Below are 23968 nucleotides of genomic sequence, written 5' to 3'. Positions count from 1 at the left end.
CCTGAAGCAGGGGCTGCGTGTGTTGATTGAGGGACTGCAGAAGTCCTGCTTATGTATCTGTCTCCTGGGGAGGACTTGGGTGACTGACTGCCTCATTGAGATGGTTAGCAAGGGGCTGGATCGCATGAGCACCTTGCGGGGCTGCCCATTTCTCCCAGAGGGGATGAGACTGTGAAGTAGAAGTAGGTTCCCTTTACGTGAGGCTAAATGTGATTCTCCTGTTTCCCCTCCTGCCCTGCAGTGGAGAACTCGTGCAGATCATGATGGCTACAGCCAATGAGGACCTCTCTGCTAAATTCTGTAACCGCGTCTTGAAATTCTTCACCAAACTCTTCCAGCTGAGTGAGTGACAGTCTTGTAATCTTCTTACAGGAACTTTGATGTCCAGCTAATGCTATGCCTAGCTTCTGCCTGAATTTAACTGCAGTGTGAAAATGCTAACAAGTGGAGAGAATCCCTCTGAGAAAGTTTGGAAGGAAGCTGAAACTCCTCTCCTGGCTCTTGGCTGCCCCTTCCTTGCCCTCCTTGGTCCTTCCTCACTGATAGAAACTTTCTTTCGGTTCTAGCCGAGAAGAGCCCTAACCCAAGCCTCCTGCATCTCTGCGGCTCTCTCGCCCAGCTGGCCTGTGTGGAACCTGCGCGCCTGCAGGCCTGGCTCACCCGCATGACAACATCACCCCCAAAAGATTCTGATCAGCTGGAGGTCATCCAGGAGAACCGGCAGCTTCTGCAGTTGCTGACTACACACATCGTTCGGGAAAACAGGTAGAACATCTGTGTGTTGCCTGTCTCTAGAAGCCCAGGACTTGGGAGCCTCTGCAGCTGTCTTAGTGTCTGTCAGTCCTAACATTTGCAACAGGTTGTGCTCTCCTGCCCAACTGCAAGATCTAGCATAGCTTCTTGATGTTTCCCATGGAGAAACTCCTGGAGTGATTTAGCCTGTCAGTTGCAACCTGAATGAATATTTTCTGCTCTAGTAGCTCAAGTCCAACTCTAGGATTGGTGTGTATATTAGTATATTTAACATTTAAATTATAACACTTAAATTTCTCTTTTCTATTGAACTTGTTCTTTGACAGTTTTATATAAGTACATAATGTAATCTGATTACTCACATTCCCCTTCCTCTGTCTTCTCCCTCCCACCCATGTTCACCCCCTCCTCCCTAAAAGTCTGTTTTCCACATTTATGTCTTTTTGTTTTGTGACCCCTGGATTTTACCAGGGCTGTCTTTGTGACCACTGTTTTTTGTTTTTTTGTTTTTTTTTTTTTTTTAAAGTAGGGCTGTCTGCAACTACTGGTTTTGAACTCTCCATTGGAGAACCTGGTCTTTTAATTGCTTTAAAAAACATATGCAGATATCTGTTGGTTACTCACCAATTTTCTTTTTCCTTTCCACCAGCCAAGTTGGGGAAGGTGTGTGTGCTGTGCTTCTGGGTACCTTGACGCCCATGGCAACAGAGATGCTGTCCAATGGGGATGGGACTGGCTTCCCTGAACTCATGGTTGTGATGGCCACCCTGGCCAGTGCTGGGCAAGGTGCTGGCCACCTTCAGCTTCACAATGCTGCTGTGGACTGGCTGGGCAGATGGTAAGGTGATGAGATTGGAGGAACTTAGCTGTAGGTTACCATTCTGCCCTTGGAGGAGAGAGGAGAATTGCAGGTCACTTTGTAGTTCGGTGCAAGGATTACGTAAATGTGAATCTCTGCCTTTTTGAGTATTAAAATGGTATCTAATCAGGGTTTCCATGTAGATACTCTGTTTATTTCAGACTTCCTCTTTTGAGACTGGGTCTTACTATATAACCTAGCCAATCTCAAACTCAAATCTCAAAATCCTTCTTCAGCTTCCCTAGTGCCAGGATCGTAGGAACATGCCCCCATGTCTAGCCTTCTTTCCAAGAGAAGTCTTAGGAAACTATTCTGACTGCCAGTGGTAGTTGTAAGACCAGACCAGTCCAAGCTCTGTGTGCTACAGAAACAGATCCCTTGGCTTTGTAGTATCCATAGGTTGATTCAAGTTTCATGACGATGCTTTCTTCTTTGGTGCCTTTGATGATTTTGTGTCTTCTTTCTTTTTCCTTTGGGACAGCAAGAAATACCTGTCACAGAAGAATGTGGTTGAGAAACTGAATGCCAATGTAATGCACGGAAAGGTAAGGAAGGTAGGCTGTGCCGTTGGTCATAGAGTAAGGGAAGAGGGTTCATACCTTTGGTCAAATGGAAGTCTCTGTGTAGCTTTTGTCCCTCACTGGCCTGACAAAGACGAGGCTAAGAATCTAATGACCCACCTGACCTAGTCGTATGTAATTGCTAACTGCTTGATGTTGGGCCACTTATGGGAGTTGAGAAATGATGCTCTGATAAACATCCAGCAGAATCCTTATTACATATGATGGCTTGTTGCCACTCCGATGTGCTCCTGTGTTCCTGCCTTGGGTCTGTATATCAGAGTCAGTGTTGCAGGGGAGAGAGATGGCTTCCTCAGCCCTAGTCCAGGGCCTAGGACTGCTCAGTGTGCCTGTAAGGCTTTATTGAGCAAAGGGGGTTAAGACAGACAGAAGTCTCCTGTCAAGTGTTTCTCACCCATGAACCTGGTAGGGTGGCTAGATGCAGAGCACCGGTCTCAGAGACCTAATAAAACCCAGACTTACTTCTCTCTCCTTTTCCTGCTAATTGTTGCCCTTTTGGCCCTGAGATGTCAGAGTGCAAAGACAGGAACTTAAGAAATCTTGAGTCTGATGTCAGACTATTGGGTCTGATGTCAGACTATTGGGTCTGATGTCAGACTATTGGGTCTGATGTCAGACTATTGGGTCTGATGTCAGACTATTGGGTCTGATGTCAGACTATTGGGAGAGCCTCTTGGTCTGGTCTTGAAGGATTTTTGTCCCCATTTTTACTTCATTTCCCAATTTCAGTTCTGCCTCATCCCGTAAGACTTTGTAAGGAGTTGTTTTGTCTTTTCGAGACAGGGTCTCCCTGTAGCCCCAGCTGTCCTGGAACTCACTATGTAGACCAGGCAGGCCTTGAACTCACAGAAATCTGCCTGCCTCTGCCTCCCAAGTGCTGGGATTAAAGGTGTGCGCCACCATGCCTGGCCTTGTAAGGAGTTATTTTGTGCTAAGGATGAACAAGCATATGCTAGTTCAGTGTAACTTACTGACCAGCTACATGCAGACAGTGGTGGGATCTGGGAAATGGGTAATGTGTTGTTTTGCTTCTCTGCCTGATGCCAGCTCCCATTCTTGAGCATCATTGGAAAGGGCTTGGGAAAACCCAGCCTCACTATAAGGTGTGGAGAAATAACATTTCTGCGGGCTATCGGCTTCTCTTGTAGCATGTGATGGTCTTGGAGTGCACGTGCCATATTATGTCTTACTTGGCTGATGTCACGAATGCCTTGAGCCAGAGTAATGGTCAAGGGCCAAGTCACCTCTCAGTGGATGGGGAAGAGCGTGCCATTGAGGTGGATTCAGACTGGGTTGAGGAGCTGGCAGTGGAAGAGGAAGATTCCCAGGCTGAGGACTCTGTAAGTGCCAGGCACCCTCTGAGTCAGACCTGTGGAGGCAACAACTGGCCGGCATACCTAACAAGCCTTTGGTGTTCTTTTCCCGTCCCTTGTGAGCTTCCAAACTTTTCAACTATGGTGCTTGCTTCCTCCTTACATGCTGAATGCAAGACTGCTTTTCTAGGCCTGCTGAGCAAACCATAGGCTTGGGGAAGCGACTCTGGAGTCCCTAGTCCTGCTGCCTTGGGCTTTGAATCCAGCCAAAGATTAGGGATGGATGCTTTCTTCATGGGGGTAGCCCCCCCCCCCTAAGATTGCACCTGAAATTAAATTGTAGCTGACTGACTATTTTGAATTGGGACAGGTTTCTATTAGTCACTGATACATCACCATGGGGTGTTGGAGTGGGTGTATTTTTGTGGGTCCCTATGTGGTTGGTTATGTTTCTGATTAACAAAAATACATTCTCTCTGCAGGATGAAGATTCTCTTTGTAATAAACTCTGCACTTTTACCATCACACAGAAAGAATTTATGAACCAGCATTGGTAAGTTCTTTTAAAGTGAGGGTTACTGAGCCTTCAGTGTTGGCACTTATGAGCTCATTTGCTGGTTGTTGTTCTTTGTAGGTACCACTGTCATACCTGCAAGATGGTGGATGGGGTGGGGGTGTGCACAGTATGTGCAAAGGTGTGCCACAAGGACCACGAGATTTCCTACGCCAAGTATGGGTCCTTCTTCTGTGACTGTGGAGCCAAGGAAGACGGCAGCTGCTTGGTGAGAAACAGAGGACCTTCACAGGAAGCATATGGTCAACTTGTTAGTGACACAGGACTACATAGGCAGACCAGAAAACTCCTACATCACTGTGGAACCTTCACTGAGAATTCATTCTCATTCTGTTATTGGTGATCTGTGCATTTGTGGCCCAAGCACTCCACTTAGAACAGTAGAATCAGGGTCTGGAGAGATGGCTCAGCAGTTAAGACTACTGGTTGCTCTTACAGACGACCTGTGTTCAGTTCTCAGTACCCACAAGGTAGCTAACAACCATTTGTTAGTTACTCTAATTCAAGAGAAGCCAGTGCCCTCTTCTGGCCTCCACAAGCATTAGAGGGTATGGTACACTTACATGCAGGCAAAACACTCAGACACATAAAATTAAGGGGGGAAAACATTAGAAGCAGCAGATTCCTTACAGAGTATAATCAAGCCTGAGGCTGTGTGTGGGCCATGAAATTCGGTGTTAGGTGAGCCCCGTGCATTTGGGCTTTTTGATTACATGTACCTTTGTAGCCAGTTTCTCCTTTGGTTCCAGTAAGGAGGAACTTAGGGATACGGACGTTTTCTGTCCCCAGGCACTGGTAAAGCGAACGCCTAGTAGTGGCATGAGCTCCACCATGAAGGAGTCTGCATTTCAGAGTGAGCCCAGGGTTTCAGAGAGTCTGGTGCGTCATGCCAGCACCTCACCAGCTGACAAGGCCAAGGTCACCATCAGTGATGGAAAGGTTACTGATGAAGAGAAGCCCAAGAAGAGCAGTCTGTGCCGCACAGTGGAGGGATGCCGGGAGGAGCTACAGAATCAGGTGCGGCTGGCTTGCTTTTGGCTTTTGAGATAAGGTCTCCCTGTAGCCCCAGCTGACCTGGAATCTGCTATGACCAGACTAGCCTCAGTCTCAACAGAGATTCCCTGCCTCGGGTGCTGGAATTAAAGACTTGTGCCACCACATGCAACTCAGCACTGAGTTTTTAATCATTTCATTTCTGAGTCTGAAAGTTTGTGAGTAATGTGTGAGGCTCTGCTGGCAGCCCAGTTTCTTCTCCTAGGATGTGCATGCCAGGAGTGTATGTTGTCAGTCTTGAAGGAAGAATTTAAAACCAGGGATCACTGGCCATATTGAGGCTGGTGGGAGGGTAACTTTTAGCTGAGTGATAGTCTAGGACATTCTTCCTTGGCTGGGGTCCTCAGCTAAAGCCCAGAATTCTGGAAACACTGAGTGATTATGTTCTCAGTATTCCTGCTCTACGTGTCAGGAAAGTAGCATATAGTGTGTGCTGGGTGCCTTGGATGACTTAGGGTGTCTGTGGGATGGGACACTGGCTTTAGAAAGGTTCCTGTTGGTGGTAGCATTCACTCACCGACTAGAGTCTGATCTGGGATTGTGGAGAGGTGGTGAGGGCTTCTAGCTAGAAGTGAGGAAGTTGTTTTGCTGGAAAGCAGTCCCTGCCGAGACTGTGGAGTGTGACCCATCACTTTGCTTTCTTTCCTTCTTTTTCACTTGTGTATTTCAATTTCTCTCAGGCCAATTTCTCCTTCGCTCCTCTCGTGTTAGACATGCTCAGTTTCCTCATGGATGCCATTCAGACCAACTTTCAGCAGGCTTCAGCTGTGGGGAGCAGCAGCCGGGCACAGCAGGCCCTCAGTGAGCTGCATACAGTGGACAAGATGGTTGAGATGACAGACCAGCTGATGGTGAGTGTATCAGGGTAGTAAGTTTTGGCGACTGCACAATTCGCATGTTGACTGGAGTCCCAGTGTGTAGTAGATCATCCAAGGAAGACTCAGAGTCAGTTCCTGGCCTGTTCAGAACTTAAGAGTCTAAGGTGTTGAGACATCCCTCAGCATACTGTCGATGGTCGTAATCCACAGATGAGGTATACCCCTGAAAAGAGAATCCCAGTTATTTAGGGAGTAAATCCCTTTACTTCATATGAATCCTACAATGTGAAGAACTCCATCTGGGGCAATTACAACAAAAATGTCTTTGTGTAAAATAGAAAACTTCCCAACTTTCTTCTTTTCCTAGATTGCAAAATAGTATTTGTCCTTCTTGGCTTACAGTCATTTGTTGAGCTTTTCTTTAATTGTGCTTATGATATGGGTTGTAACATACAGTGTTTAAGTTGCTCAGCACTGCAAATTGCACTGTCGCTATGGCCTCTAGGCCTGCTGCAGTGGTGAGGAGAGGCAGTCTCCAAAGGGGCATGAATACCAGGAATGAGGTATGTGAATAGCTCTCAGAAGGTGGCTAGCATTGTATTTTGCTAAAAATTAGTCAGCTTTAGAGCAGTGGTTTTAAGATTTTAAGATATTGACATTTTATTTTATTTTATTTTGTCTTTTTGTTTTTTTGAGACAGGGTCTCCCTAAAGCTCCAGCTGTCCTGGAACTCACTATGTAGACCAGGCTGGCCTCGAACTCACAAAGATCCACCCGCCTCTGCCTCCCAAATGCTGGGATTAAAGGTGTGCGCCATCATGCCCGGCGAGATTGTATTTTATTAAACATAAATCAGGGCTGGAGAGATGGCTCAGGGCTTAAGGCACTGATTGCTCTCGAAGAGGACCTGGGTTCGGTTCCCAGTACCCACATGGCAGCTAATAACCATCCTTAACTCCAGTTCCAGGGGATCTGATGCCCTTTTCTGACCGCTGTGGGCATTGGACAACACGACTGCAGTTACGTACATGCAGACAGTGCACTCATACACATTAAATAAATAAAAATCAGTTATAGAGCAGTGGCTTAAGATCTTTAGATACTGGTGTTGAAACTACAAATACATTGGTGACTCGAAGTTGCTGACCTTGGCTTTGCCAGGTTGGGTCAATGAAAGGAAAAGCCCATCTCTTCCCATCCCCATTCTTTATAAGTGAAAAGACATTTAACATTTGATGAAAGGGAAATTCTTAGTTTATTTTTATGAAAAAAAATTTCTCTGCTGTTCTGAGTGGACTGAAAGTAGGTTTCATCCAGCTATGCATGGAAGTTGCACGCCTTTAATTCTGGCACTTGGGAGGCAGAGGCAGGCGGATCTTTGTGAGTTTGAGGCCAGCCTGGTCTATGTAGCCAGTTCCAGGCAAGCCAGGGCTACAGGGAGACTGTTTCAAAAAGACCAAAAAGCAAAAACAAAAAAAACACCAATAGTTTTATTAATTGAAAATTTCATACATGCATACAGTTTATTTTGATCTTATTTACCACCCCCCAAGCAACTCCCCTCAACTCCCTGCAGATTTGTTGGTTTTGAATGACTTAACTCCTGCAGTGTCGTTCAGGTGACCGCTGGACTGCTGGCAGGGTCACCCAGCCTTGTCTCCTTACTCACCTGCTTTCTGTGCTTCTGCTTTGCCAGGTTCCCACCTTGGGCTCCCAGGAAGGAGCCTTTGAGAATGTTCGGATGAATTACAGTGGAGATCAGGGCCAGACCATACGGCAGCTGATCAGTGCCCACGTGCTCAGGCGGGTGGCCATGTGTGTGCTTTCCTCCCCACATGGGCGCCGTCAGCATTTGGCTGTCAGCCACGAGAAGGGCAAGGTGGGTCTCCATAGCTTCCTAGTCTTTTTAGATCATGATTGTCTGAAATGCTAAGTGGAGCAGACAGAGAGATGACCGTGCTCAGATTGGCCCTGTGATGAAACAATCCTCTGTTTCGGTTGCCCAACTGCTTTAGAGGCCAAGTTCGTTGAACTTTTTCTACTTGAACCCACGGGTATCCCTGGAACTGAAATGATAGGACAAAGGCTGTGGGAAAAGGCAGTGATCAGCACACATTCAGGACTGTGTGGTTCTCAATTGTAACCAGTTTTGTTCTCCCTGGAACCTGTAAGAGAGGCAGAAGCTTTCATAGGAACCCCTAGCATTCTTTATTTAGTCCTTCCTGCCCTCCCAGCCCTCTAAGGACATGTTAGTATTGATGTTCATAGCATTAGAAGTTGGAAGACCGCTAGGTATCTTAATTTACAGAAAACATGTTCTTGCCTCCCTCATCTCCGCCATTGTTGGTTTAGCCCCAAGTAGAAGCATGGATAGTCCTTAGAACAGCTCAGGAAAAAGTGCTTTGTAGGAGACTGCAGGACAGTGCTGCACAGGGCTTAGCTATTTTATGGGATGATTCTACAGAGAAGTGGGTTTCTTTTGTCCTCCCCAGAAGGAAAAGCTGAAAGACCTTCCGTGTCTTTCTGCTGGGAGAAATGGAGGCTAATCTTCATCTAGAAGTTTCCTAAGAGACTTAATCCACAAAAGAGCCTGTGACCTACATCTTTCCTGAGGGGGATTTTGTTGCTCTCTCTGTATTCTGAAAGGACCAGGGTTAAGAATTAACTGGTGCTGGCTCCTTTGCAGATCACTGTGCTGCAGCTCTCTGCACTCCTGAAGCAAGCAGATTCCAGCAAAAGGAAGTTGACTCTGACCCGATTGGCTTCGGCCCCAGTTCCTTTCACTGTGCTGAGCTTGACTGGAAATCCCTGCAAGGAGGACTACCTGGCAGTGTGTGGACTAAAGGTAAAGATCCTAGTGCAGGAGTGACTCCTCTGAGCTGTGAACTCTGTCTACTTCCTCCCTGTTCTCTGCTCCACCTTTTCCTCCTCTCTGTTGAGGTGAAAGCAGAAAAGCTACTGGGATGCAAAAGAAGCCTTTCTTTGTACTCACTCCATGTCTTTCAGATTGCTCCAATCTTGGTGTTCTGGAAACCTAGTATTTAGGCAGTCTGAGAACTACGTAGAGGCAGGGACTATTAGGAAGAAAAGGAAACAAGAAAGCTGCAAAAGGAACTCGCCTGCTCTCCCAATCACCTTTAACCATTTTGTTCTTTTCTAACTCATGACTAGGACTGCCACGTGCTTACCTTCAGTAGCTCTGGCTCTGTTTCGGATCACTTGGTGTTACACCCCCAGTTGGCAACAGGGAACTTCATTATCAAAGCTGTGTGGCTGCCTGGTTCTCAGACTGAGCTAGCCATCGTCACTGCAGACTTTGTCAAGGTAAGGAAATGCCTCTGTGATCTGTCATGTGCTAGCTTCCTCCTGAAATTAAGAATGAGTGAATAAATACCATGCTGTTGCTTTCTGTTATATTGCTTAGTAGATACCACGTGTCTGTGGGAATTGGTTCTTGCTGTAGTGTGTGCACAGCTGTGATTATACTTGTTACAAGGTTTGTTAAGTGTATTTTTCCCTACTCCATCCTTGAGGGATGTAAGTGACTTTATATTTACGTGCACTCTAGTGCCTGACACATAGTTGAGCTTGTTGAATGGAGAATGAATGTCCATCACTTCGAAATCGCAGCTTTTAGAATTCACAGATCACCTTTACCCTCCTTTTACCATGCAGATTTATGATCTATCTATTGATGCCTTGAGTCCAACCTTCTACTTTCTCCTGCCAAGCTCAAAGATAAGAGATGTTACCTTTCTTTTCAACGAGGAGGGCAAGAACATCATTGTCATAATGTCTTCTGCTGGGTACATCTACACTCAGCTCATGGAGGAGGCCAGCAGTGCCCAGCAGGGGCCTTTCTATGTCACTAACGTGCTGGAAATAAATCATGAGGACCTGAAGGTTAGAGCCCATCTTCCCTTCCTTCTGTTCCTTGTTCAGTTTGTTTAGCATTTGTTCTCTTACCCTTTTTTGTTTTCTTTCTTTTTCAGTGTATAGCCCATCGTCCTCTCCTTCTGTTCCTTGTTCAGTTTGTTTAGCATGTGTTCTCTTACCCTTTTGTGTTCTCTCTTTTTTTCGTGTGTGTGTGTGTGTGTGTGTGTGTGTGTGTGTGTGTACACTTCTTTTTCCTAAGAGCAAAAACTCCGTTGATCATGACTAAAGTTATTCAGCTTAGCGTCTTTGTGACAGGGTCTCCTGTGACAATACCTACTCATGATCTAAACTCACACCCAAGCAGCTGGCTTCCAGGCCAGTACGTGAAGCCTGCACATGCGCATCTTTGCTTCTGCAGGACAGTAACAGCCAGGTGGCAGGTGGCGGTGTGTCTGTGTACTATTCACACGTGCTGCAGATGCTGTTCTTCAGCTACAGTCAGGGCAAGTCATTTGCAGCCACCATCAGCAGGACCACTCTGGAGGTGTTGCAGCTCTTCCCCATCAACATCAAAAGGTGAGAGCAAGCCCTGAATGCCCACCTTCCGAACGCCCTCTGTCAGCAGGGACTCTCCTCTTCTCATTCTCCGCTCCCTTCCCAGTACTGCTTCCTGTGCTGGGTCTGACCAAGTTTGTGCTTCTCTAACTGGGAATCCTTTAAAATAAACAGTTGTCATAGTTGGCAAGGTGGGCTGCCTGCTTGTCTGCCCTCCACCACAAACATCGATCTGTTTATTCAGAATCACATGCATGCTACCATATGTGGGAATCCTCACGGAAAACTTCCATTGCTAGGCTCCCACAGTCAGGGGACTAGGTAGCTTTTTCTTTCAAGGGGTTAGTGGTTCACTTATGCAGAGAGAAAACCTGAAGTCAAAGTAACAGGTGATTTTAGTACTTACCCCCTTTGAAGAAAGAAACAGTGTCACCTCGGCACTCCCCTGCCCTGTCATCAGTTCTCTTTCCTCCTTGGGAAGCTCAGCCAGTAAACAGAACATGGAAGCAGTGCTGGTGGCATGGCTAGAACTGGGGCAGCATGTGCTCCGAAGTGTTCCACTTGTCTGGGAGTGTCTTTGAGGTGGTAAGTTTTATTTAAGGAAAAGGAAGAAGGGGTTTAGGGTCTCTTCCACCCTTTCCTGCCTCTGAAGAGCTGTTTCACATCTGTAGGGAATTATCTGGTTTAGAATGAAGACAGCAGTTTCCGTGTAGCTTGATGTGCTTGGAGATCCATATAGGACAGCCCTAGGCAACTCCATGGCCTTGAAAAATAAGGCTACCTAGTCCCCTGACTGTGGCAGCCTAGCGGTGGAGAGGTTTTCTGTGAGGATTCTTGGGGGTACACACTGGTGCATATGATAGCATTCATATGACTGAATAAACTGACCCATAGGCACTCTGTTCTGAAGTTTCATAGCTGGAGGATGGCCCTCATGTGAGGAAGGAACTGTGACATGGTAAGGTACATGTGTCCTAACTGTGTCCCACCTTGGTCTCTGCAGCTCCAATGGTGGCAGTAAGACTTCTCCTGCCCTTTGCCAGTGGTCTGAAGTGATGAACCACCCTGGCTTGGTGTGTTGTGTACAGCAAACAACTGGTGTGCCTCTGGTAGTCATGGTGAAACCAGACACTTTCCTCATCCAGGAGATTAAGACTCTTCCTGCTAAAGCAAAGGTCAGTGCTGTCTTCTCCTGTCTCTCTACTTAGGACCCTGTTCCATCTCTTTGAATGGCAGTCTTGAAAAGATTTTTCAGTCAGGGTAAGGTGACACATCCCTAATCTTAGCACTGGGGAAACTGAGGCAGGCGGAGCATGAGTTCGAGACTAATTACATAGACTGTCTCATGATACAAAACGGATTTAAAAAAAAAGAAAAAGTTTTGGTTTTTTTTGGATGCATTTTCTTTGCTGCCATTTTACACCCTGATGTGCCTGTGAACTTGGGTATTTCACAGCCCCTTTCCCTGTGGCTTCTGAGCCACAGCTGTGGGAACTAATTCCCCTCCCCTGACCTTTGCCTTCTCCTAGATCCAAGACATGGTTGCCATTCGGCACACTGCCTGCAACGAGCAGCAGCGGACGACCATGATCCTGCTGTGTGAGGATGGTAGCCTGCGCATTTACATGGCTAATGTGGAGAACACCTCTTACTGGCTCCAGCCGTCCCTGCAACCCAGCAGCGTCATCAGCATCATGAAACCTGTGCGAAAGCGAAAAACAGCTACGATCAGTAAGGTCCTTTGGGAGCCCCAGGGGGATGGGCACAGCAGGCTTTTACGCAGTGGCAGAGCAGGCCACTCCTCTGTGCTCCTCCCTGCACACTTGAAGCCAGAGGCAGGTCCTGGCCAGTTTCCTGAAAGCAGAGGCTCCTGTGGCAGGCTTTTGCTGCCCACTTCAAACCAGCAGTTCTTGCTGCTCTGTAAAGAACATTGTCTTCGGCTTTGATTGAGGAGCTTTCTTTTGGGATTAGGGAAGGTAGCTGGCCTATGTCTTCAAACTGATGGGAATATAGATCTCTTCTGGCAGTCAGTTTGCCACTGAGTAGGGCAAACTCATCGTAGGTCTCTAAGCAGGTGGTCTGGCTCCTGACTGACAGAGGACTCTTTGGGGAAGAGAATTGAATTTAGGAGGGAGTGACCCTGGCTAAGCAAAGGGTACTGCAGGGGTCATCACATTGCCTTACATTCGTTCTACAGTGTCTGCTGTTGGGATAATGGTGTCACTCATCTTCCTGTAAAGTAGTAGTTTCTGTTGTGTTGTAAATAAACTGTATATCCCACACCAATTCCAGGTTTTGTATAGCTAGGTCCCATATAGTTAGGGAATGGTAACCACTGGGTAGTTAATCTCGTGTAGGTATCATGATAGAACAAACACTGGAATGCAGTTTGATTAGAGAGCAGAGTTGTGAGCATGCTTATAATCGTTAGCCTTGGAGTAAGAGCAGAGGGGCCGAGATTACACACATTAATGCTCTCTGGCAATCTGGTACTGTTCCCCACAGCAACCCGTACATCTAGCCAGGTGACCTTCCCCATTGACTTCTTTGAACACAACCAGCAGCTGACGGATGTGGAGTTTGGTGGTAATGACCTCCTGCAAGTCTATAACGCACAGCAGATAAAGCACCGGCTGAACTCCACTGGCATGTATGTGGCCAACACCAAGGTGAGGCTTGTGCTGGGCTGGGTAGTGCACTTGTAAACCAGCAGTACGGTTGAAGAAACTCATCTGTCTATCTTTTCAATACTAGGGACTGAACCTAGGGCCTCATACATGCTAGGCAAGTACTGTACCATTTGGGCAGTAGGCCAAGCCCTGCATCTTCTTTTAGAATCATGTATAGAATGCATATTCGTCACTCAGTTCTGGTCAAATGGCCCCTTGAATAAATGAACACTCTCATCTGTTCATCTGCCAAAGGACTCTTGTTCCACCAGGCTAGGTTTCTGTGCGGAGGGTTGCAGGAAGTCGTTAATGCTTGGGGGGAAAAGTCTGACATTCTGCCTCTTTTTCTCTGGTCAGGACATGATGAAGAGAGAGTTAAAGCAATGAAGGTCTTATGTAGGCAGCCAGTGAGGCGATGTGAAAGGAAGGACTCAGACTTTGATCTTAAGAATTCTGGGAATTTTCTTATGTGTACCTTTTCTTTTTCTGGAGACAGGATCTTCCTGTAGCCCCAGCTAGCCTGGAACTCTTATGTAGAGCATGCTGACCTTGATCATCTCCTTGCCTCTGCTTCCCAAGTGCTGGAATGGAAGGTGTGCACCACCATGCCTGACATGATGTGTACCTTTTGTCCCTGCAGCCTGGTGGTTTCACCATTGAGATCAATAACAACAACAGCACCATGGTAATGACAGGCATGAGGATCCAGATCGGAACTCAGGCGATTGAACGGGCCCCATCATACATCGAGATATTTGGCAGAACCATGCAGCTTAATTTGAGCCGTTCCCGCTGGTTTGACTTTCCTTTCACCAGAGAGGAAGCCCTGCAAGCCGACAAGAAGCTGAACCTCTTCAGTGAGTCGGCCACCCCACGGCAGGCTGGAGCCTTCTCATTGTGACTAGACCTGAAGGCCACCACTAGATGGCCCTCCAGTCTTAGACATTCCCCTGCTTTACCTATTTTTCTCTTTATTTGAGCTGTAAAAGAGGCAAGGTGCCAGGAAAGGACTACTTTCTTCTTACTTGGCAGTATTGGGAATTGAACCCAGGGCCTCTCACATGTTAGGCAAGTGCTCTACCACTGAGCTGTACACAGCCTTATTTTAATTGGTTCTTATTTAATTGGTTCTCCCTAAGTTGCCCAGGCTGTCCTGGAATTTACTCCCAAGGCCTTGAACTTGGATCCTCCTTCCTTAGTTTCCTGAGTAGCTGGTAGCCTGTGCCACCAGACCTGTTAAAAAGAGTCTACTTTAAAGACTAGGTGTGAGAGCAAACAGGGCAGACTCAATTAGCTCTCAACTTCTTTGATGTTGGGTTGGCTTCACCAATAGAAATCTTCATGTTGGGTCAGAGAGGAGGTAAGACTGGCTTTGTACATGCCAGGCAGGTGCTTTACCAACTAAGCTATATCCCGTAGACCGAAGCTTTTTACATTTTATGTATTCATTTGTTCAGAGTGTTTTTTTTTTTTGGTCTTTTTGAGACAGGGTCTCCCTGTAGCCCCAGCTGACCTAGAACTCACTATGTAGACCAGGCTGGCCTTGAACTCACAGAGATCCGCCTGCCTTTGCCTCCCAAGTGCTGGGATTAAAGGCATGAGCCACCATGCCTGGCTTCATTTATTCACTTGTGAGACAAGGTCTCATATACTCCAGGCTGCCCTTGAATTCATTATAAAGCTGAGGGTGGCTTTGAACTTCTGATCCTCCTGCCTCTACCTCCCGAGTTCTGAAATGCAGATGTGTGCCACCATGCCCAGTCTATGTAGTACTGGGAACCTGGGGCCTTTTATATGCTAGGCAAGCACTATATCAACTAAGCTGCATCCCTAGCATGAAGCTTTCTTCAAGAACAGATGACAGCTTCATTTCTGTCAGCTTTATGTTGTCTATCACGTACTGGCTACCTGTCTGAAGTCCTTTCTCCTAGACATAGTTGCTATTAGTGTGAGTGGTGGCCTGTACTTTGAACAAAGGAAGTGCTTAGAGACAGTTGGGAGTAAGGAGTGGGAGGGAGAGTACCATGAGTGTACAAGAGGATCCTTAGTGATGTTGAGGGTCTTTCTTGAGTAAAAGACATCAGACTTTTTGGTCCATTGAACTATTTCTTGTGCATTCAGCATTGAATGTGTTGCTAGTGTTTCAGCAGATGAAGTTTCTCTAAGTCTATAAAATGGATGTGATTCGTACTTGTGCTCTGACTGGTCTGCTCTTTGCCTTGGAAGGGTGGAGTGCACTCTTTAGTGAATATGCTCCCCAAAGGCTTCTCTTGCTTATTACAGTCGGTGCCTCGGTGGATCCAGCAGGTGTCACGATGATAGATGCTGTAAAAATTTATGGCAAGACTAAGGAGCAGTTTGGCTGGCCTGATGAGCCCCCAGAAGAATTCCCTTCTGCCTCTGTCAGCAACATCTGCCCTTCCAACCTGAACCAGAGCAATGGCACTGGGGAGAGTGACTCAGCCACTCCAACTACGACCAGTGGCACTGTCTTGGAGAGGTACCAGCACTGGCAGGGTTTGCCTTCAATTCTTACCTTTGTCCCCTGCAGAGCCTTCCTGAGTCTTGAGTTAGCCCCATAACGGTCCCAAGTAAATCTAGTCTGATTGCTGAGTTTTCACACAATTTCTCCCAACATTCATTGTCTCCCTGATGTACACACAGCCTGGAAAATGGGCTTAGAGATGTCTAATGCTGGATTCTGCATGTAGGAGTATTTATTTACTTTATGTTTCATAAGTATTTGGAATAGCCAGAGGCCACAAACTAGAAGGTGCTTAAGTCAGTATTCTAGATTAGATCTGGGCTCACTGACACATCAGGTAGATGTCCTCCCCTCTATGCTGATTGCATCATCTCGTCTTTCTCTGAAGAAGCTACTACCCTGTGGTAATGACATTAGGCAAGAGGCTAATCCCGCAGCAGAGCGCAGTGTTCTTAAACCTTCCTACGATGGCATTCTTAAGCATCATGCTTGGCTTCTTTGTGCTGGGTAGCTGCTGGTTTGCCATGGTAGATGAAACAGTTCATGATGTAAGACTGAGTTTCTTACATTAGAAATCATAAGAACAGCCATGCTTGGAATCGCTGTGCCCCACCGGCAGCCTCCCCACTTCTTTCTTTTTTCCACACCCTATTTGTGTATGGTTTGCGTAGGATGTGTTTCCAGGTTTCTCTGAGCTTCACATTTTTTTTCCTTTTTTTTTTCCCTTTGCTTCTTCCCCAAGTTCTGAAACTGAGTCCCTAACCAAGCTGGACCGGTTAGTATGCCCTCTTTTCTTTTCTCTGCACGAGTGCTTGTGTGTCAGAGAGCAGCGTCCGCAGTGGTGTGGCTTTGTGCTGATTCCGCTTCTGTTCCGAGTCCTGCTTCTTTCTGTTCTGGTCATTGCATGGCTGCAGAGCTCTCCATGAGTAAAATGGAGCCTTCCCAGGACTGTGAGTGCACCCTTGTTGTTGGCCGCATCAGGCTCTCTCGGCTCTCTCTTAACCCAGGCCTTGCTGCTCCTTCTGTACCATGATGAGAAGGGGTGGAGCTTAAAGGACAAGGTGCCCTGCCAGCTCGTAAGCCACTGGAGCGCTCATCCTGCCCCTTCGTTCTATGCCCCCTTCATCCTCCCTCATTCTTTAGTGCCTTCCCTTTCCTATGCCCCTTTCTCTCCAGCTAACTTTTCAGTACTTTCCCTGTCCAGACCTCAGCTGTGAGGATGTTGATCTTTTTGCTATGCCCATTAAATTCAAAGGAGTAAGCCCGGGGAGCAGGTTACTTGATACTGTTTAATAGCTGGGCTTCTATTTTCTTCCCCAAGGGAGAAGTGCTCCATGTTCCTAAACATGCTTTGTACGGTCTTTTGAATGTTGGCAAGTGGCATGCATCTAAAAATACAGTTTGTTCGCTCTCCTGTACTTACAGCCCATAGGAAATGCCTGTGCGCATTTTCTTGGAGGTATAAGTAAAAACCTAACCTTAACTTTCCCAGTGTAAGCAGATGGCTTTAACCTCTCCCTTGTGCCTCCCTTTGCCCACTGATCTCTGAGCACCTGAGCTTTGGGTCCTACTGCATCAAGACTGTTAAGCCCATCTCAGTGATCCCTGCCACAGGCAGCAGAAGGAAGCACATTTATCCTCTTTGAGGAAGAAAAACCCTGTCTTTGAGTGCGGATTATGAACATGGCCTCAGGTTCATCTCCAAGCAGAAGCCAGGTTTCTTCTGGCCTGTAACACAGGCAGCGATATGCATGATGCCTGTGGCAGGTCTTATTGTACTTTGATTTTGTATTTGGCATTCGTTAGCTGTCCCCGAGGTCCTCACAGCTACAGCCTGTCTAGGCTCAGGCATGAGGCAGAAGAACGGTTGTTGTACTCAAGCCAGGTTTTCTGTCTCCCCAGGCTGGTTGTGAGTTCTTTAGAAGCCCTGGAAAGCTGCTTTGCTGTTGGCCCAATCATCGAGAAGGCAAGTTACATTCTTTAAAGCATATAGGAGCTTTCTGAAGAGGCAGGAAGTAGGGGAGTTAGCTGAGGCCTGTGGTCTTAGAGCTGAAGAATACTTACAGCCTAATCTTGATTTGCAAAGAAGTCTTGAGCTTCTTCACCAATGTTGTAGGAGGGCTGTAATTTAGAGACTGTCTTTTTTGGCCCTTTGTAGTCAATGATGGGTAACCTAGCCTGGCTGACCTTAAGGAACAGAGGGGAGAGCAGACTAGAGGACATTCTGCATTGAGTTGGTGGGGTGAGTGATAACCCTGCTCTCTTTCACATCAGGAGAGAAACAAGCACGCAGCTCAGGAGCTGGCCACCTTGCTGCTGTCCCTGCCAGCACCTGCCAGTGTCCAGCAGCAATCTAAGAGCCTCCTGGCCAGCCTGCACACTAGCCGCTCGGCCTATCACAGCCACAAGGTAATCGTTCCCTCTCAGGGAGGCCTTCTGTAGAAATGGAAATGTCCTGAAAGGGAGGCGAGTAAGTTGGCTCTTCACCTGTAAAGCAAAAACCTAGGGAGCTGGAGAGATGGCTCAGTGGATAAGAGCACTGGCTGCTCTTGCAGAGGACCCAGATTCGATTCCCAATACCCGTATGGTGGCTGACAGCTGTCCGCAACTTCAGTTCCAAGGATCCGACACCGTCTTCTGACCTCTGCAGGCATTGCATGACACAGGTGTACTGACATACAGGCAATACACTTGTACACATAAATAAAAATAATATTAAAAAACCAAAAAACCAAACGGGCCCAGTGAAGAAGGCACAAGAAAGGACCTGTCACACTGGGCCGAGTCCAAATTTCCTCTCGAGAAATGCAAGGATTACTCAGAACTGAGAACACTGCCTAGTGGGCTGCTAGCTCACGTTATTTTCTGACCCTCTAACAGGATTAGGTCTTAAGAAAGAGAGGGACCCTGAGTGTAGATGAGAGTAAGGGCTGGGGGTGTCGCGTAGATGGTCAAGGCTGCTGCTCTTCTTACCCCTTACCTGTTGGTGGTACAGAGCTGTGCTTGTATGGCAGGTGGTGGTTGAGTAGGGGTTGTTGGGGCCTCAGAAGGTGAAATCTGGGGCAGAGGGTCGCCCCTACAAAGGCCGGTTGCTGCTGAAGGAGGTAAGTTGGAGCACTTTGTAGAAATGGAACCATGAGGGACAGACCCTGGGAAATACTGCCAGCCCAGTTTTTGTGCCTGTAGCCCACCCCGATAAGATATGGGGGTTCAGCCTGTCAAGCCTCCCACGGAAAGGCTGTTTAGGAAATGTGGTTCTTGAATGCTCAAACTTGCTGAAGAGTGACTTCTGCTGGAGGAAGCAATTGGCTGTTGCAGTTCCCAAGGTCATGCGAAGTTTAGCTTTCCTGTCCCACTGTGATCCTGTTTGGCTGTCGACTTTTTAAACAATGATGATTTTGTATCAGAAGTTTAGTACTGGGTAGCTCTAAAGATAAGTTTCTGTAGTTTACCTGTTCTTGAGAGGCGCTAACAGTTCTCCATTTCCTTTAATACGCAGCCTTTGCTTAGGGTTGATCCTCTGTGAACCCGCTGTTTTGTAGGACCAGGCCTTGTTGAGCAAAGCTGTGCAGTGTCTCAACACATCCAGCAAAGAAGGCAAGGACTTGGACCCTGAGGTGTTCCAGCGGCTAGTGATCACAGCTCGCTCTATTGCCATCATGCGCCCTAACAACCTCGTGCACTTTACGGAGTCAAAGCTGCCTCAGATGGAAACAGGTGAACTTGGCCTATGTGGCCGTGATCCTGAAACCTGCTTAAGCACCTTCTTGGCCCTCTCATGTTCTTCCTCCTGTCGCTGGCTCTGACGACAAGGAATTTATTCCCTGTTACTTATACTCAGTAGGACCTCTGATATTGGGGTTGCCCAGTTTTAAATGAGTTGTCTTTGATCATTCTTGAGTTTACCTAGTGTTCTGAAAACCAGCTAGTCTGTCTTGAAGTTCCTACAGGGTGAAGCTAAGCTTGGCTCCACCCTGGTGCCACCCTGGCAGTGTGGCAGGGAGTGGGATTTTCTCACGCCATGTCTCTTCATGTAGGGTTGCAAAAGGTTATGGTCGTTGGGTACAGTTGGTTTCCCATGGTGCTTTGAGGCACTGCAGTGGTGTCCTGTCCACCCATGCGGTCCTTCAGCAGTGCTTTAGTAATGTGTGCAGGGCCTTTTTTCAGAGCTTCATCCTGTTTCCTCATCTCACATTGGTTGGGTATGGCTTGATACAAGCGTGCTTTGCATTATCAGATAGACTGTGTTGATGGCTCTACAATCCCCTGTCATTCGTGTGTTCCTGTGCGCTGTCGTCAGTCCTGTCTGTCTTCATTACAGTATAATCTTGAAATCATTCTAGAGAAATCTGAGACGTTTCCCTAGGTTTTAGAAGTCAGACAATTGGAATCTGCTGTAAAGATCCTGAATGCTCCCCTCTCTAATTCTAACACACAATGTTTTCTGTGATGTTCCTTTCCCAGACTGTTTTTTTCCCAGATGTGCCTGCTGGAATCTAGGGATAGTTGGCATATTGATTGGGGCCCCACTTGAAACTCCCTCCGCAGGCAAGCTTCCTTGACCTGAGTTAACCTTAAAATAAATTAAATTCTGTCTCAGATTTACCATCATTAATAATTTCTTTTCTCCTGCGTAGAAGGAGTGGATGAGGGAAAAGACCCGCAGAAGCAGGTGGAAGGAGATTGCTGTAGTTTCATCACTCAGCTTGTGAACCACTTCTGGAAACTCCATGCCTCCAAACCCAAGAATGCCTTCTTGGCACCTGCCTGCCTGCCAGGTACTGTGTTGGAGTGAAGTAGGTCTAAGTTCTTCCTTCCAGCAGTATGCAGTATGACCTTTTCTTTCTGAATTAGTGGGGCACGGCAAGGAGAGGGTTTTCTGATGCTCCATCTTTTCATGTGAGGTTGTGTATTTCACACAGAGGAGGGGGCGTGGGGAGTGGGTGTCTCCTTGGTGGTGTTTGTAAGTTTTAAAGTATTTTATTTTAATTAATTTGGTCTTTTTGAGACAGGGTCTTCCCTGTAGCCACATCTGGCCTGGAACTCTGTATGTAGACCAGGCTGTCCTTGAACTCACAGAGAGTACTGGGATTAAAGGTGTGTGCCACCACACCTGACTCCAGTTTTTTTTGTGTTTTTTTTTCCCGTTCCAGTTTTTTTTTAAGTATCTTAAAAAACTGTGTTCAAAGCCAGTTGAGAAGGTTTTTAGGACCAGCCTTGAGGATTATTTTATTTCTAAGCTATTGTTGCCTTGGCTCTCTTAACGGCTCACTGCTGAGTTTGGTGGAAGTTTGAGAGGAAGAGGAAGGGTCTGCACAGCAAGAGAGCAGGGTGGAATACCAGAGCTATTTGATGTTTTGTGATTACTTGAGACAGTGAACCCTAAGAAGTTGTCAGAGACCTGCTTTGTCAGCACCTCAGGATTGGGGACATGTGCCTTAGTGTCCGCCCACCTCCTTATTTCCCTGCCTTGTCTTTACAAATGCACAGCGAGACTTGCTTTTCTTGTGCAGGAACTGCAAAGGCTTTTAAGGATACTTTGTGGAATCAGGAGACTTTTGCTAGAACACCCTAGTAAAGCTGACAGGTGGTTCTACACTGCATATGTTTCCTTGTTTTTACCTTTGCTTTCTACATTATGGTAATGGTTTGTGCTTCCATCTTAGACTCTCGAGGATCTGGAGGGTTTTTTCTAAAAGATTTTCAGATGATCCTTTCATTCTGTCTAGGCCTCACTCATGTGGAAGCGACTGTTAACGCACTGGTAGACATTATCCATGGCTATTGCACCTGTGAGTTGGACTGTATCAACACAGCCTCCAAGATCTACATGCAGATGCTATTATGTCCTGTACGTATCAGCACAACTCTAGATGTCTCTGGTCTGCCTGGAAATGTGTGCAAAATATCCTTAGTTTGTTAAACTGATGAATAAAGTAGACTTAAACTTGATGGGGATCAGTAGTTCTAGATATCAATAAAAGCTGTAGAAATAAGGTTTGGGAAGGGAATGGGCTTAGTTTTCCTTATACAGTGCTTACTTCACAGGGAGTAGGCTGGTGCCTGCTATACAATTAATGCTGAATAAGTATTATTGGAATGACTATATGAATGAATATGCTTGCTGCTTGTCCCAGAACTAAGTGTTAAAAGTACTGTTCATAGCACAGAGCAAGAAGGGACACCAAGGACTTCATCATGTGATATAAAGCCAGAGCCCATTTGTAGAGATCCACAGTGGGTTCAGGAGCAGACGGCCTGGCAGACTGCCCCCAGCAGCTAAAACAGAAGGTAGTGAATGGGTCTTGCATGTGCTAGGTCTGGAGGCGGATCATCTCCACCTGGCTGCATTTGGCAAGCCAGGTGGAAGGTGAAGTAGACAGGTCTTCCACTGTGTCTGTGGTTGGCTAACAGAGGAAGGGAGAGTAGTGATTTCCTGAGTAATGTAGGACCTAAGCTTGACAGTTTCCTTCTGAACCTTAGGATCCTGCTGTGAGCTTCTCCTGTAAACAAGCTCTGATTCGAGTCCTAAGGCCCAGGAACAAGCGAAGACATGTGACATTGCCCTCGTCCCCTCGAAGCAACACTCCAATGGGTAATGTGAAGTCTGGGTTTAGCTCAACTCTGGGTGGTGGGTAACAGTGGGGCCAGAAGTGGGGTATAGTTAGGACATGCTGTGCATGTTGACCAAGCTCCTGGGGGGTCTTTTGTTTTTTTGTGTCTTTAATATTCTATACAGAATTTAAGTTGACGTGTGAAAGTATATGTAATAAGTAGAATGGAAGTAAAAGTGCCATAGTCAAGTCAAACCAAGAAAATCACACCATCAGGTCCTGTGTGGTTAAGTGACGATCTTGTATTTGGCTGAGGCTTCTTAAGAATCATAGAAAAAATGATGTAAGAAGAGTTACAAAAATCACAGTGACACTGAGGCAGGGGAACAGCTCTGAGTTTGAAGCTAGTCTGGGCTATATAGTGAGTACCAGGCCAGCTTGGGCTACATGGCAGGACCCTGTCTCCAAAAACAAATCAAACAAACAAGGTTTTAGACATAATTGTTAATAATTTATGAGTAAATTAGTTGCTGAATTAGAAGAACAGTGACAGTAGACATGGTGGTGATGCCCATAATAATAAATAGTGAAGCAGGATGGTCAGGTATTTAAGACTACCTTGGGCTACATGGCAAGTTTGAGGCCAGCTTGGACTGTACAGTGAGACCTTATCTGAAAAACTAGAGTTAAAAACATTATAATGAACTGGTTATGGTGGCACTTGCCTTTAATCTCAGCAGAGGCAGGTGGACCTCTGTCAGATTGAGGCCAGCTTGATCTACATAGAAAATTTCAGGATATATCGGGAGACAGTCTTAAAAAACCAAACCAGGTTTATTCCCCCCCCCACCCCCCCCAAAACCACACACATACAATGAGGGCAGGTGAGATAGTTCAGTGGGTAAAGTAGTAGGAGAGAATGGACACCCACTGGTTTCTTCTGACCTCCACACGTCATGACCCCAACCCCACAAGTAAATAATAAATATAACAACAAAAAAAGTCACAGAAACCAAACATAAAATGTATGTCCTTTTTCTTTTAAAAGAATAAGAATATGGGGCTGGAGGGATGGCTCAGTGGTTAAGAACACTGGTTGTTCTTGCAGAAGACCCGGGTTTGAGTCCCAACACCCACGTGGCGGCTAATGACTGTCGGTAACTCTAGTTCCAGGGGATCCAACAATCTCTTCTGTCCTCCACAGGCATTGCACAACACGGGTGCACTTACCTACGTGCAGGCAAACATATACATAAAATAAAAATAATAGGGGCTGGAGAGATGGCTCAGCGGTTAAGAGCACTGACTGCTCTTGCTAAGGACCCGGGTTCAATTCCCAGCACCCACATGGCAGCTAACAACTGTCCTTAACTCCGGTTCCAGGTGAATCTGAAGCCCTCTTCTGACCGCTGCTGCATTGCATGACACAGGTGCACTCATACATGCAGGCAGTACACTCATACACATAAAATAAAAATAATAAATAAAATATTTTAAAAAATAAAAATAACAAAATATTTTTTTAAAAAGAATAAGAATACTTTTGCTGGCACAATCTTGTTATTAAGGATTCAGTTTGTTGCTTAGAAGCAGAATCCTGAATGGGACTCATCCATAGTAAGTTAGACAGGAAATTGCACAGGTTCCCTCCTGATATACTTGGGCATGGTCAAGGGCCACATTTGTGAAGAATAAAGAGAAGTAAGTAACAATTTAGTGATAATTTCATATGCTGATGTATTAACATGAATCAATTTCAAAAGCTGTTAGTGAGGTCTCATGTATTTATGGTACCATCTTTGAAATCCAGTGTGTATTTCACCCTGGCAACGTATCTCTACTTGTACTAATCAGGTGTTCAGTGGCCATATAACTGGT

At 46.4% G+C, this 23968-nt stretch overlaps 1 protein-coding gene across 12 annotated transcripts in view; it reads left to right on the top strand.

The window, feature by feature from the left end:
* Ubr4 (ubiquitin protein ligase E3 component n-recognin 4) overlaps positions 1 to 23968 on the top strand; it is a 136525-nt gene that overhangs the window by 45982 nt on the left and 66575 nt on the right. For 5 of the 12 annotated variants that reach the window (XM_029558030.1, XM_029558035.1, XM_029558031.1 and 2 more), the window contains exons 31-57: positions 242 to 342; positions 567 to 765; positions 1403 to 1591; positions 2094 to 2166; positions 3342 to 3533; positions 3989 to 4059; positions 4141 to 4288; positions 4870 to 5097; positions 5814 to 5984; positions 7648 to 7830; positions 8638 to 8796; positions 9123 to 9275; positions 9627 to 9854; positions 10246 to 10403; positions 11386 to 11557; positions 11912 to 12113; positions 12888 to 13051; positions 13692 to 13908; positions 15335 to 15551; positions 16279 to 16311; positions 17439 to 17502; positions 17811 to 17945; positions 19079 to 19253; positions 20001 to 20084; positions 20174 to 20314; positions 21266 to 21387; positions 22020 to 22131. In XM_029558030.1, the coding sequence (XP_029413890.1) occupies positions 242 to 342; positions 567 to 765; positions 1403 to 1591; positions 2094 to 2166; positions 3342 to 3533; positions 3989 to 4059; positions 4141 to 4288; positions 4870 to 5097; positions 5814 to 5984; positions 7648 to 7830; positions 8638 to 8796; positions 9123 to 9275; positions 9627 to 9854; positions 10246 to 10403; positions 11386 to 11557; positions 11912 to 12113; positions 12888 to 13051; positions 13692 to 13908; positions 15335 to 15551; positions 16279 to 16311; positions 17439 to 17502; positions 17811 to 17945; positions 19079 to 19253; positions 20001 to 20084; positions 20174 to 20314; positions 21266 to 21387; positions 22020 to 22131 (4091 nt within the window). The remainder of the gene's footprint in view (positions 1 to 241; positions 343 to 566; positions 766 to 1402; positions 1592 to 2093; positions 2167 to 3341; positions 3534 to 3988; positions 4060 to 4140; positions 4289 to 4869; positions 5098 to 5813; positions 5985 to 7647; positions 7831 to 8637; positions 8797 to 9122; positions 9276 to 9626; positions 9855 to 10245; positions 10404 to 11385; positions 11558 to 11911; positions 12114 to 12887; positions 13052 to 13691; positions 13909 to 15334; positions 15552 to 16278; positions 16312 to 17438; positions 17503 to 17810; positions 17946 to 19078; positions 19254 to 20000; positions 20085 to 20173; positions 20315 to 21265; positions 21388 to 22019; positions 22132 to 23968) is intronic. The other 7 variants (XM_029558037.1, XM_029558032.1, XM_008821823.2 and 4 more) reach the window with 6 other exon arrangements.

Source organism: Nannospalax galili, unplaced genomic scaffold (genome assembly GCF_000622305.1).
Source record: "Nannospalax galili isolate Female #2095 unplaced genomic scaffold, S.galili_v1.0 scaffold1688, whole genome shotgun sequence".
NCBI classification, from domain to species: domain Eukaryota; kingdom Metazoa; phylum Chordata; class Mammalia; order Rodentia; family Spalacidae; genus Nannospalax; species Nannospalax galili.
The sequence above is the reverse complement of the archived record's forward strand: the minus strand, read 5'-3'. Positions and strand labels throughout refer to the sequence as shown.